General features: G+C 38.8%; 1 protein-coding gene across 3 annotated transcripts in view; it reads right to left on the reverse strand.

Annotated features, from left to right (window-relative positions):
* Window positions 1-9,194: 9,194 nt before the first annotated feature.
* The window catches only part of LOC103003768 (cytochrome b5 type B), a 33,241-nt gene continuing 28,356 nt past the window's right edge, over window positions 9,195-14,079 (reverse strand). The window contains exons 5-6 of one of the 3 annotated variants that reach the window (XR_009006089.1): window positions 11,993-13,073; window positions 9,195-11,180 (exon numbers count right to left, since the gene is read on the reverse strand). Coding sequence is in view for 2 of the 3 variants with exons in the window: in XM_007198197.2 (XP_007198259.2) it covers window positions 12,983-13,073 (91 nt within the window). In the remaining variant the exon portion in view is untranslated. Of the gene's footprint in view, window positions 13,074-14,079 lie in introns of all 3 variants that reach the window. The other 2 variants (XM_007198198.2, XM_007198197.2) reach the window with 2 other exon arrangements.

Below are 14,079 nucleotides of genomic sequence, written 5' to 3' on the forward strand. Positions count from 1 at the left end.
TGCACGGGCTTAGTTGCTCCACTGCATGTGGGATCTTCCCAGACCAGGGCTCGAACCCTTGTCTCCTGCATTGGCAGGTGGATTCCCAACCACTGCACCACCAGGGAAGCCCAACCCCATCATTTAAATGCTACAAAGTGAGTCAAGGCTCTTCAGAACACTCCAGTTCCTTCAGTTACCTCGATGATACCCCAGCCATTCGGTCCTCCTAGATGTTTGAATATTCTCTACACCACCAATTTTTGAATAAATATGATAAATATGAGACTCATATATATACATATGTATTAATATTCACTTGCTTACAGTAGCTGGAAATGTAACAGGTTTACATCCCTTTTTTCAATGTGCTAGTCACATATTATTCAAACAGAGATGAATACCTGTTGGTGAACTCTATCATCAAAGAAGATCTGGGTAGGTAAGCTATACACATCAGTGAAAAACAATCACAATAATGGGAGATACAAGAGTGATATTTTATGTTAAGTGGTAAAACATGTATGTCTGTGGATGAAAGGACAGATAGATTTCAAAGATAAGGTATTAATTACACTGTATATGTATATACATTTTATATACATAAGTGTATATGTACCAATTATTTTATACTGTTTGAAAAAAAGGTCTCCAAATAATCATTCACAGTGGATAAATACACAACTGATAACACTCTTAGCACCATCAAGAAAGGATGAATACAAGGGCAATTCCAACTGAAGAGTAAAAAACCCAGCATATCCTTCAGAAAAATATTTGCCACAGAAGTAACATTCTTGAGAAAATTTTTTTCTCACAGATGTTTCTAATTTTAATTGCTACTATATTTTACAAGGCAACATATCAGCACAAATATTAAACTATCTAATATGCAAAGTTCTAATATAAGAAAGTACATCACTATAACGCACTAGATCTCAATGGGCCTAAACACCCTCATGTTTCAGAAAATGTACTTTTTACTAGAGTAAAAATATACTATCCTGTGAGTATCAATCATTTTACTTGCATTTTTGATATCTAACAGCCATCCAATATCCCCTGGATGTTTGAACATTCATTCTTGTTAGAATTCCAGTTTTCTCAAGAATGACACGAGGCAAATGTATTTTACTATTCCCCCTTATGTTAACTGGTAATGTATCTTATTTATAATCCAATATTACCCCAGTTTGCTTTTTGGTATAGGTTAGGCCATTTTGAAAGAAGTTGAATATGTCATGATGCCAAGACCCAATACAGTCAAGGATCTTCTAATGGGGACATGAAATGTTAGGAAAAAGCCTCTGTTAGTTTGCTCCATAAAAATCATATCAAGGTTGTAGAGATTTTAAGAGGAATGCTCTTTTCCTTCCATACCTGCAGAGGGCACATTTTCCACTTCACTATTACTCCACCAACCAGTCAAATGTATTCTGAGCATCTACTGTGTTAGAGCACTGTACTAGGTACAGTGGAGAAACACAAAATAATGCCAATTGCCCAATCTCTGTCCTCAAAGACACTCCACTCTAGCTGGGAAGATTAACAGAGGGACTCATCTGGTGCCAAAGAATGAAAATGGCCATAAGTGTGTGCCAGGCACTCAGAGAAGGGAATAGTGAATAGTGAACCGGAGTGAGGTTTCATGGAGAAAGTGAGACTTGGGCTGGACTTTGCAGTCCGGGTATGATTCAGCTAGACCAACATGATAAATATGCTGCCTATCCCACTGCCACTCTTCATGCTTGCCAGCGTGGCTCCACTTCCCACTGAGCTCGGATCAAACACGGGGCTACATAGGGAGATCAGCCCGGTGCTTTGTGACCACCTAGAGGGGTGGGATTGGGAGGGTGGTGCAAGAGGGAGGGGATATGGGGATATATGTATACATATACCTGATTCACTTTGTCATACAGCAGAAACTAACACAACATTGTAAAGCAATTATACTCCAATAAAGATCTTTAAAAAAAAAAAATGCAGTGCTACAAGCAAACAGTCTAGTCAACTGCAATCAAAACTCAGGACCAAAAAGAAAAAAAAAAAAAACTCAGGACAAAACCCATTTGGGATGGGTGGGGGGGGGGAAGTTGGATATTATGGCTCATGGAAAAGAACTCTGAAGGGTACAAGAGACAGGAAAGGGCAAGGTGGAAGCAAAAGACAGTAGGAGGAGTGGCCAGCTGAGAGCAGATTGTCTAGGTAGGTAGTGTTGGGTCCAATCATAGAAGATATTGAAAACTAGGCAATTCTTGAATAAAGAATGTGTTTAAGAAAGAATAACTTGGGGCTTCCCTGGTGGTGCAGTGGTTGAGAATCCGCCTGCCAACACAGGGGACATGGGTTCGAGCCCTGGTCTGGGAAGATCCCACATGCTGCGGAGCAACTGGGCCCGTGAGCCACAACTACTGAGCCTGTGCGTCTGGAGGTTGTGCTCCGCAACAAGAGAGGCCTGCGCACCGCGATGAAGACTGGCCCCCACTCGCCACAACTAGAGAAAGCCCTCGCACAGAAACGAAGACCCAACACAGCCAGAAAGAAAGAAAGAAAGAAAGAAAGAAAGAAAGAAAGAAAGAAAGAAAGAATGAATGAATAACTTGGAAGGAATGTGCACAGGAGAGGCAGAAAATGACTGGGTACATCTGCTTAAAAAAAAAAAAAATCTCATTTCGAAAAAGCCCAAGCCTCTGAACAGACTTATGGGTGATAATTTTTAATTTTCATGAACAAGAGATTTCTTAACTATCCAGAATTCTAGCTTAGAAGACATTTTCTTTCGGAAAGCTTTGTTCCACTGGGTTCTTATTTACAATGCTGCTGTTGAGAAGTTGTGATATCACTTCCTGATTCTTCCAAAGTGATCTACTTTTTCTCTTTGGAAGCTTTTAGGACCATGGTTCTCAACCCTCACCATGCATCAGATTCCCCTGAAACAGAGCTTTTGCTTTTTTAATTGATCTGTGGCAGGGTCAAATATTGGTATTTTTTAATGTTCCAAGGTGATTTCAAGATGATCCAAGATGTGGCCATGGTCAGTGGTTTTGGATTTTCTTATCCCTTCTGTTCTGAAATTCCACAATGATATGCCTTGGAAAGAGTCATTTTTCATTATTGTGTTGAGCACTCAGTCATTTCAACCTCAAAAATCATAATTTGTTCTGACATGTTTTCTTTACTTTTATTTTATTTATTTTTTTATTTTTTGGCCACACCTCATGGCTTGTGGGATCTTAGTTCCCCGACCAGGGATCGAACCTGGACCACTGGCAGTGAAAGTGCCGAGTTCTAATCACTGGACCACCAGGGAATTCCTTGGAATGTTTTCTTGTATTATTTCTGTGATAGTTTCTTCATTTTTCACTTCTAGATCTCCTCTTGAGACAGGGTATCTCCTTGTATAAACTCTCATTTTCCATCTTTTCGTTTTTGTTCTACCTTGTGGGAGATTTCCTCTTTTTTATTTTCCATCTCTTCTACTGCTTTCTTTTTTTTATTTCTGCTCTCATTAAAAGACTTTATTTTGAAATAATTTTAGGCTTACAAAGACTTGCAAAGGTAGTCCCCTAATGTTAACATCTTACATAATCAAAGTACAATTATCAAAACTAAGAAGTTAACGTTGCAACAATGCCATGAAGTACAGACTTCATTTGCATGTCACAAGTCATGCCACTAATGTCCTTTTTCTGGATCTAATCCAGGATCCCACACTGTATATGGTGGTCATGTCTCCTTAGTCTCCTCCAGTCTGTGACAGTTCTTCAGTCTTTCCTTGTCTTTCATGACCCTTGACACTTTTGGAGAATATTGGCTGAGGGTTTTGCAGAGTGTCCATCAATTTGGGTCTGTCTGATATTTTGTCATGATTAGATTGAGGTTACTAATTTTGGGGAATACAATAGACAGGATATGTTCTTCTCAGTGCATCATTTCAAGGGTACATGATATTGATGTGTTATTACTGATGATGTTAAACCTGACCGACTTCGTTAAGTCAGCCAGCTTTCTTCACTAAAATAACTGCTTTTCTCTTTTTAACTAGTAAATGCTTTGGGGGAGATACTTTTGACTATGTAAATATCGTTTCTGCTTAAGCTTTTGCCTACTAATTTTAGCAATCACTAGTAGCCTCAAATTTGTAATTTCTAGAATTCTTATCCTTTGCTCCTTTTTAAATAGCATCCTTGGTTTGTATTCATGGATACAATATCATCTCTCTGAAGTTGCAAGTTTTGTTTTCTTTTCTTCTGCATTATTTCTTCCTCTTTTTTTCCCATTTGTTTTGATCTCTATCTTTTGTACTAAAGCTTCCAAAAATGGTTGATAGCCCTTGGCTATCCGTTTATATTTAACTGTTAAGGAAGGCACTAAAAACCTTTTTGCATGCTTTACATCTGAAGAGCTGATTGATTGAAGGATTTCACTGCCAGGTGACCTTGTGGAAGCCGCCAGGTGTCAGCAGCTGTTGACCTCTTCTCTAGAACTGGTGGGTTTCTCCAGAGAGAAATCTTCCTAACCGCTGCCTGGGGGTATAATCTTGACTGTTACTATTCTACAAGCCAAGGGGGTGCGGGTGGGGAGGTATCTCAGCAATTAGTATGAAATTCCACTTAATCCCCACTCACCATGGCCCTCAGCTTTGCCTTGTAATCAATCTCACATCAAGATCATCTCAGTTTACTGGTCTTTGATCTTCCAAAAATTTCCTGAGATCTTTCATTGACAGAGGTGTACTCTCTTATTCACTTTGTATCTTCGTTTATTCCTTACTCTCATCATTTATGTGGCTTTTGGAAGGGAACAGAGATAAGTTTGTCAAACTACTATGTTCAATCTGAAGCCCCTTACTGTTATTTTTTTTAGGGTGGTCAAAACCCATCAATATTTATCAAGTATAAAATTCTATGAACCGAAAAATGGTACAGATGAACTGGTTTGCAACTCAGAAATAGACACACAGATATAGAGAACAAATATATGGACATCAAGGAGGGAAAGCAGGGGGTGGGGGGTGGAATGCATTGGGAGATTGGGACTGACATATATACACTAATATGTATAAAATAGATAACTAATAATTGACATATAACACTGTATTAGTTTTAGGTGTACATCATGATTTGATATATGTATATGTTGCGAAATGATTACCACAATAAGTTTAGTTAACATCCATCACCACACAGTTATAAAAATTTTTTTCTTGTGATGAGAACTTAAAGAAAAAAAAATTCTATGAACCAATCTCCCATACAGAAGAATTCCAAATGATTTATGTAGATACTCCACCCTCAAGGAGGTGGAGCGTGGGCTGCCCATAGTAACTTCCTCCTAATACGAAACAGTATGGAAAGTTCCTTTCAAAGAGTAACTTTATAGAAAAGAAACCTAATAAACACCTATAATGGAAAAGAATCTGAAAAAATAATATATATATATATATATGTCAAATCATTTTGCTGTACACCTACAAACTAACACAATATTGTAAATCAACTATACGTCAACAACAAAAAAAACCCTAATAAACACTACCTCATCCTTTTGATCAAGGTCAGTCTCATAAATCGTATTGATAGTATATACCCTTGATATGATGCAATAATAACAAATTACATCTGGAGCCTTCCCCCACCCCAACCTCAGTCTAATTATAAGAAAAATATCAAGTTCCAGTTGAGGGCATCCTACAGTGTACCTGACCAATACTCCTCAAAATAGTCAAGGTCGGGCTTCCCTGGTGGCGCAGTGGTTGAGAATCCGCCTGCCAATGCAGGGGACACGGGTTCGAGCCCTGGTCTGGGAAGATCCCACATGCCGCGGAGCGGCTGGGCCCGTGAGCCACAATTGCTGAGCCTGCGCGTCTGGAGCCTGTGCTCCGCAACAAGAGAGGCCGCGGCGATAGCGAGAGGCCCGCGCACCGCGATGAAGAGTGGCCCCCGCTTGCCACAACTGGAGAGAGCCCTCGCACAGAAACGAAGACCCAACACAGCCATAAATAAAATAAATTAAAAAAAAAAAAAATTTGCTTTAAAAAAAAAAAAAAAAATAGTCAAGGTCATCACAAACAAGAGTCGGAGCAACGAGCAACTGTCACAGTCAAGAGGAGGCAAAGAAAACATGATGACTAAATGTAAAAGTAGAACAGAAAAAAAGATATTAGGTAAAAACTGAGGAAGTATGAATAAATTGTGGACTTTGGTAATAATGTACTGATACAGGTTCATTAACTGTAACCAATGTACCACACTAATGTTTAAGATGCTAGTAATAGGGGAAACCGGGTGCTAAGTTTATGGGAACTCTGTATTATTGTCACAATTTTTCTAAATTTAAAACTGCTCTAAAAAATAAAGTTCATTTAAAATATTTCTAAGAAACCAATAAATACTGGCAGCTGAATTTATTTACAGAGAAAACAGAATGGGTTTGTGGGGATGCAGGAGTCAATGAGGTTTTTCGGTCGTTAGTGATGTGGGCAGCACTGGGATTCATCTCAGAATTCTACTTAGGAGTCCCAGATAATTCAACAAATTTGGATAGGTTGTTCGTTCAGACACAGCATGATAAACCATACTGAATCTGCTTAGCCCTTCCTATGGCCCAGCATAAAGCAGGGCACCCTGAGGGATGCAAAGACGCTTCCTTCAGAGGTTGTATAGTCCATTAATGAAGACACTTAAACAAAATACACAAAGTATGTGATAACAGTATCTGCCTTGGGTATCTGCTTCCCCTATGATCCACCCCTCCATTCAAAGCTGAAGAATGGGTCCCCCTGCCCTTGATGGGATCAGAAATGGACACTCTTGATACTATCTAGCCAATTACATTCTCACTTCTAAGAATTAATTTCCATAAGAGGTTTGGACTGGAAACTAATGTAGCCACCTTGATTCCTATTGGTCTTCTGATTCCTGGTCCCAGTTCTCATGGGGTCCAGTTGTGCTTCCTAACCCTGAGTTCCATCAGATGCTCATTCGTAACTGATTCATAACAAGTAAGTTCCCTTTTACCTGTTAGCTTAAATAGGTTCCTTACTTATGTATCTTATTCTATGACAAAAATAATCTGAGTGTGTATCTTTTTTAAGCAAAGAATATTTCTTCTTTGCAACGAGACTTAGCACAGAATAAAAAAACGAGTCTCTGCCCTGTGAGAGCTTAGGTATACTTGGAGAGGCAGAACCCTTTGTTACCAAGGCAGGCATTTTAAGGTCAGGTAAGCAGCAGAGGCCACTGTAGTTAGGATATGTTTTAAAAACTAAATCTGAACTAGCTTAAGACAAAAAGCAAATTTACTGACTCATACATGAAAAGGTCCAGTGGTAGACTTTTAGCCCTAAATGAAGGTCAATAAAGATGTTCAAACAGAACTTCACTAGTTTGCATGCATGGTCTGGCTTAAAAACAAATCAGCTTAATTTCTTCCAAATGTTTTCTACAACAGGCTAGTGGGTACATTTTTGGACCATAATACTTAAAAATGAAGAGGAGCGTGGCTAAGGGGTCACTTATTAGTAAACCATGAGACAGAGTACTGCAGTTTAAAGGGGCAAGATGGAGTAGAATGAGTGTAGGAAAAATCCAAAAACTAAAAACAAACAAAAAACACCTAAAAAAAAGATTCAGAAAAGAAAAAGCGGGTCACATTGGAAGTCTAAGAAAGCTCATTTTCCTGTGCTGCTCCTTATTAGATTTCTTGGGTGATAAGTCAAGAGTGGGCAGGTTTGTGAGAAGATTCGTTTTTATTGTGGACATCATCCTATTGTTTTGTAAGTAATGCCACCTCCTTTTCTGAAAAACTTCAATGAGGAAACTAGAAAAAAAAGATCCCAAAAGTAAGCTTCTCTAAAGAAAAATGAAATTCAGGCACCCGGGTTTAAAAATTTTTCTCTTTCCAGGTCCATGGTGCTTCTAAAGTTAACATCAATGTTTCAGTCACAGATTAGAACCAGGAACAAACAGTAGGAAACTGCTCTGAGACTGGCACGGATGAATCAAAAACGCCACTTGTCACACTTGTAACAAACATTTGTATTTGCATTTGTTTCTTAATTTAAGGTAAGGTGTTTCTTACCTTAAATTTACATAATTGAAATGACAATCTTCGACCTCAAGTTTTCAGGAATCAACCAGGATTTGTCAAGTGCCTGCTAAGTACTCAGCATCAGGAAGAGTGATGTGAATTATTATGACTGAAGGTTAAACATTAGATTCAAACACTAGTAATAAGAATGGGACTTTCCTTTCCTGTTAGTAATCCTCAATTCATGTGATAGTGAAATAACCAAGCCCTAAGGAACGACATCTCATTGGTAATGTTAGAAGGCTATCAGTATGTTTTAAAGGTAATTATACAAATGGTTTATTTACCTTGTTTTATTAACATAGTCACTAGAACTTCGATCTCAATGTTTAATTTTCCCCAACAGTTTAGCTGTTTCCAAGAAAAACAACCATTTGAAGACTGGCATTACAGATAACAACATATTATTACCTTGAACTGGCTTCTCTTTACCAGATGGTTTCAGTAAAAACAGAACTCCCAACCTGTCTACCTGGTTGCCACTTCACATCCGTTAATACAGCAAGTCTTGATTTCTGCCTCTCAGGATTATCCAATGCGCAACTCACGTCAAGGAAAGAGCAGCAGTAAGAATCCTGAAAAAGTGCAAAACTCCCCATCTAGTTACACTAAACCCAGTAGTAGCATAGATATAGGTGACTTTTATGCTTCTCAAATTCTTTTCTTCCAGAACACCTGAGAATTACAGAACCAACATTTCTCCTTAAAAAAAAAAAAAAAAAATTTTTTTTTTAAAATAACTGTAGGGATTTCCCTGGTGGCAAAGTGGTTAAGAATCCGCCTGTAAATGCAGGGGACATGGGTTCTAGCCCTGGTCCAGGACGATCCCTGGACGTGGAGCAACTAAGCCCGTGCGCCACAACTATGGAGCCTGCACTCTAGAGCCCACGAGCCACAACTACTGAGCCCACGTGCCACAATTACTGAAGCTCACGTGCCTAGAGCCGGTGCTCTGCAACAAGAGAAGCCACCGCAGTGAGAAGCCTGTGCACTGCAACGAAGAGTAGTCCCCACTCACCACAACTAGAGAAAGCCCGCACACAGCAATGAAGACCAAATGCAGCCAAAAAATAAAATAATAAGAGCAAAGCTAAATAAATGTAAAAAGAAAAAAATAACTGTAGTCAGGGAGAGAAAAAGAAAACAGTATCTTTATTGTGTGTAGTTCTAACAAACATTCACTGTGTGCACATTCCAGCAGAAAGAGACAAAGATCTTTGTTCAAAATATGCTGAAATAAAATAGGTAAACAAACTTCATTACTGAATACACAAAAGGAATGTTAATATTACTCGCTCAGAGGGTGAAGTCAAAAGGAAATTAAATAATCATAATAATGTTTTGCCTAAATAGCAAATGTAGAATATAGGTGTAGGCACAAAGCAGCTCCTAAAATTCATGAGTGGGATGCTAGATGTAGGGTAGGTGACTTGACAAATACCTCTCTACTTCTTGAAACCTCCCTTTGAGATCACCCCCGCAAATTCCAAACCCAAGCTCTTCCAGGGCACAACCATCAAATGTGACTAAACTTCCCATTACTTCTGTGGTATTTGGCAAAAGAACGAGATGGTTAAAAAAAAGAAGAAAGAAAAAAAAGATCAATCTCCTGTTGAGACAAGACATGTCTGAATCCATTCCTCCTGGAGAAGGAAGTAATGAACATTCAAGTTCTGCGTTTCTAAAATGGAATTTCATCAGATAGGTATCACTTAAGATTTTAAGCATGAGATACTACGTAAGTAATGATATATCTGGCCTGTAAAGCATTTTTCACTGCTCCACTTGGGAACTGAGTATATACTCAACAATGTTCTTATTTCACAACGTGTGGATTTGTGACAACGGCTGAAAGAACTTTACGGCTCAAATTATAGGTTCCAATGGATTTTTGTTGCTGCTTAAGCGGTCAAATTAGAACTAAACACAGTATAAACTTTATCTGTACCACTTTCCTGTCTTTACAAACGTTGTCATTTGGAAAGCAAAACCAATTCCTGAGAGACAGGGGCAGGAAATTTTGGGACCCAGCACTAACATCCCTATTTTGGGGGCACTAATTTCCCCTCATCTCCTCCTCTTGTGCTCTCCAGCCATTATGTGTACAGTTTGGTGAGCGGCAGCAATGAGCCTTCCTTGGGAATAAACAACCGAACACCCCAGAGACATCCCAGGAGGCCCGGCTGGCCAACAGGGACTGGCTCCACTGTCTCTCCAGAGGGGTTTTCAGGACCCACCAATGTCGAGGCTGTTTTGAGAACTCCTGTCTACTTCTTAAAACAAAAGTCCTTTTTGATGGATTCGGCTAACATACTATATTACTTTATTGTTTAGAAAAGAACCTCTGCAAACTCACACAAGCTCTACCTGGTTGTTCATGTAGGCAGCAGAATAATAGTAAATGGACCCAAAAGTGGTTTTTATAATACAAAGTGACATGATATTAGCAGGAGATCAAAAGAAGCCCTGGGTATTGGATGGATTTCATGGATGGTTGAGACAAAGTCTGAAAATCTTTTCCTCTGGCTCTGAACAAAAACAAGTCCAGATATAAACAGGAAAAGACAACCAATATGAAATAGAAAAACATACCTTTTGCAGTGGTCTTTACCCTAAAAATATCAAAAAAAACACAAATTTTACTTAAGAATATCGTTCTTTAACATTTCTTCTAAGCCAGATGTTTTTCATTCAATTTTGGGGACTGCCAACACACTTTTAATTGACCCAAGTTATCTTCTGGCTTAGTTTTAGCTTGAATGTTCCCTTTCCAGCTCCTCAATACTCCTTTGTTCTTCTTTTCTACCCCAGTGTGGGCCCATGTGATCATGCAACTTAATGATTACAGCAATTATATACCAATTCTTATTCAAGGCAACCCTTCCTTGCCTTCCTGGAGGAGCATCAAGTCACACCACCTCTGTTACACAATAACCAAAGATTTTTCTTTCAATAAATTGTCTTACAGTGGCATCTTATAATACATACAAAACATTTTCTAAAGATATAAGTTTTAGGGACTTCCCTGGTGGTCCAGTGGTTGAGGCTTCGCCTTCCAATGCAGGGGGTGCAGGTTCGATCCCTGGTCGGGGAGCCAAGATGCCACATGCCTTGCGGCCAAAAAACCAAAACATAAAACAGAAGCGATATTGTAACAAATTCAATAAAGACTTTAAAAGATGGGCCACATCAAAAAAAAAAAAAAAAAAAAAGATATGTTTAAAAAATTTACCCATATCCCTGACATATAAAAGTCAGCCAGAAAGCCCCTAAAATTTCTCCATAATGTCATAACCAAGTGTGTGATTAGCAGGTTGACATGATTTTTACAAACTGTGAATTCACTCAACTGCTAAATCACAGGATACAAGACCTGGGTTGAACTTTTTCTTAAACAGTTTGCATGGGCAGACACTGGTGTGCTGTGCAGCTTCCTGTCCTGTCAAGTGCCTGGCAAGCAGGAACAGGGGAGGATGCTGAGCAGTGCCCGTGGTCCTTCCGGAACCACGCTGCTTCCTGCTGCATGTGACGATGGCTCAGAGTAGACTGGTCATCCTCAAAGGATGGGGAGAAAAATCACCACAGTTGTCGACAGAAAACCCCCAGCAGACGGTCTCCTCAGGTGCTTCCACGGGGGCGGAAAAAGCAGTCAAATACACCAGAGCAAGTCCGAACCAAGGAGAAACAGTAACATAACTCTAAATAATAACCTACTCCTCAATGAAACAGTCATCTGAGAAAAAAAAAAAAACTACCAGTTTTTTATTCTCAATGGAAAAAACAACAAAACCACAAATTGGAGCCATGGAGGTAAAATACACATGAAATGGAAAACATTCTCTTGTCCTGATCTTCCCCCTCTGAATGCCGCTTTACCATGGGAGTTATTTTACTGGGGCAAACAGAAGATTAAATACTGTACCTTTGATCAATTTGGAGTCTCTTACTTCTGTAAAAAGGGGAATAAAAAATTACCAGTTGATAAACAAAAAAAGAGCAAAATCCTTTAACAAAACTGTAAAGCTCTAAACACATACTTATAAATTTATATTTTACCAATACAAGATGGTAAGGGGTTTTAAAAAAAAAAAAAAAAAAGAAAAGAAAAGAAAAAAGATGGCTAGGAACTGGTGCCAAAGTAAAGGATAAAGTTTTTGGTGCCTTTTCTAAACTCCTGTCCTAAAAGTAGTGTTTTTCAGTATTTTTCAAAAAGAAAGATTACCATGAATTCACTCTATCATCCCATTTCATCTCTTCCTTTCCCTGTTTCTCTCCACTCCCCATAAACAAAAGGGAAGCAGAGTTCTGCCCAGCACCATTTGGTGGCCTTAGGAGGTGGCAAGGGCTCCTTGCTACACTCAGTTTTAACAAATATAAACAAGGAACAAGATCATTCTGCAGTTGTGTTTTAAGTCGCAGGTGTGCAACCTGACTTCATGAATTAAACCTCTTATGATAAATAATTAAGTCATAATTTTTAAAATAATATTTACTTAAAAGAAAAAGGGAAAAAGAAAAGCTTCAAAACCAGAGTGTGATGCCCTATTAAGTATGTCTAATGTGCATTCAAAGTACTGGAAAGCAGGCAATTTTACCAAAGGGCAATGTCACTAGGACACTTAGACTATAATTATAAAAGAAAGTTTTGAAACATAAAGGTGCTCGTGGAAAAGAGTAAAGAGAGGAAACAAAGGCAAGGACACAATGAGCAGGTGTTTTGAGAATAAGGCTCTGAGAAATGACTTGGACACTGGCCCCAGGGCTGAGGCGGATGTCTGGCCAACAGTCTGGGGTCCGAGGGAGAAGAATACAATTGGCAGGATTCGAGAAGAGGGCACCGCTGCAGCCTCCAAACAAGTGTCTAGTTCTCACTCCCAAGTGGATGTGCTTTCCAGATTTCAACAAGGTCTCCTCAGGAGGACTTGCTCTCCGCCATGTAGTAACGATACAGAAAACCTAAGAGAAGAGCACCTACGATGGGGAAGATCCAATACGACCAGTAGCTAGACGTTTGGGGGGGGAGGGGGGAGAAGCAATAAAATCGTGAACATTTCATACCAAATGTTCCCTATCTTTCAACATTCACATTTTAATATTTTAAACATTTTTCACATTTTAATATTTTTGTAGCAAAGAATTTTATTTGGGGAAATAAAAAAATCCAAAGATCTGGACTGAAGTTAAACAATAATTTTAAAAGGATTAAAAACGGAATGTATGGTATAATACCCAAAAAACATATACATACACACCTAAGTATATATGTTTTCACAAAGACATAAAGTGGTTATTTCTGGGTTACGGGATTATGGAGAGTTTAAATTTTTCTTTATGCTTTTTCACATATTCTACAATTAACATCTTTAAGCAGGAAAAAGCCACCATTTTATGTATATAATTATAAATTTAGAACCAATGATACCTAATACAACTGTTGACGATATTACATCTGCCCCACATGTATTTTTAAAATTTAATCCTCACAACAATCCTATGAAATAGGTATTATTAGTCTCATTTTATATATGAAATACAAGCTTTGCACCCAAAATCACAAAGGGAAGTTGGTCAAGCAGTCTAATTCCTATCCTGATTCCCATCCTCTTAATCCCTACTTAAGTTCAGACACTAATAAGGACACACACACATGCACACACACAACATACTGATAGTTCTAATAAAGTTAAATAAATGGTAGTTGGCTTAAAAAGTCCTGTAAGAAACTTTCCTCAGAGTTTCAGGACAGTCATTATTCTCCTTAAAATAATCCTTCCTGGGGATTCCCTTGGCGGTCCAGCGGTTAAGACTCTGCGCTTTCACTGCGGTGGCCCAGGTTCAATCCCTGGTTGGGGAACTAAGATCCCGCAAGCCACACAGCTGAAAAAATCCTTCTTCTCTAACAGAGCTTATTAGTACTGCTAGTTTTAAGTTATAATTCTTCCGTGATCCAAATGACCTGGCTGCCCCCCCACTTATGACATACGCAGTCGAGGTACTAAAAGGCTTTGA

This window comes from Balaenoptera acutorostrata, chromosome 19 (genome assembly GCF_949987535.1).
Source record: "Balaenoptera acutorostrata chromosome 19, mBalAcu1.1, whole genome shotgun sequence".
NCBI lineage: Eukaryota > Metazoa > Chordata > Mammalia > Artiodactyla > Balaenopteridae > Balaenoptera > Balaenoptera acutorostrata.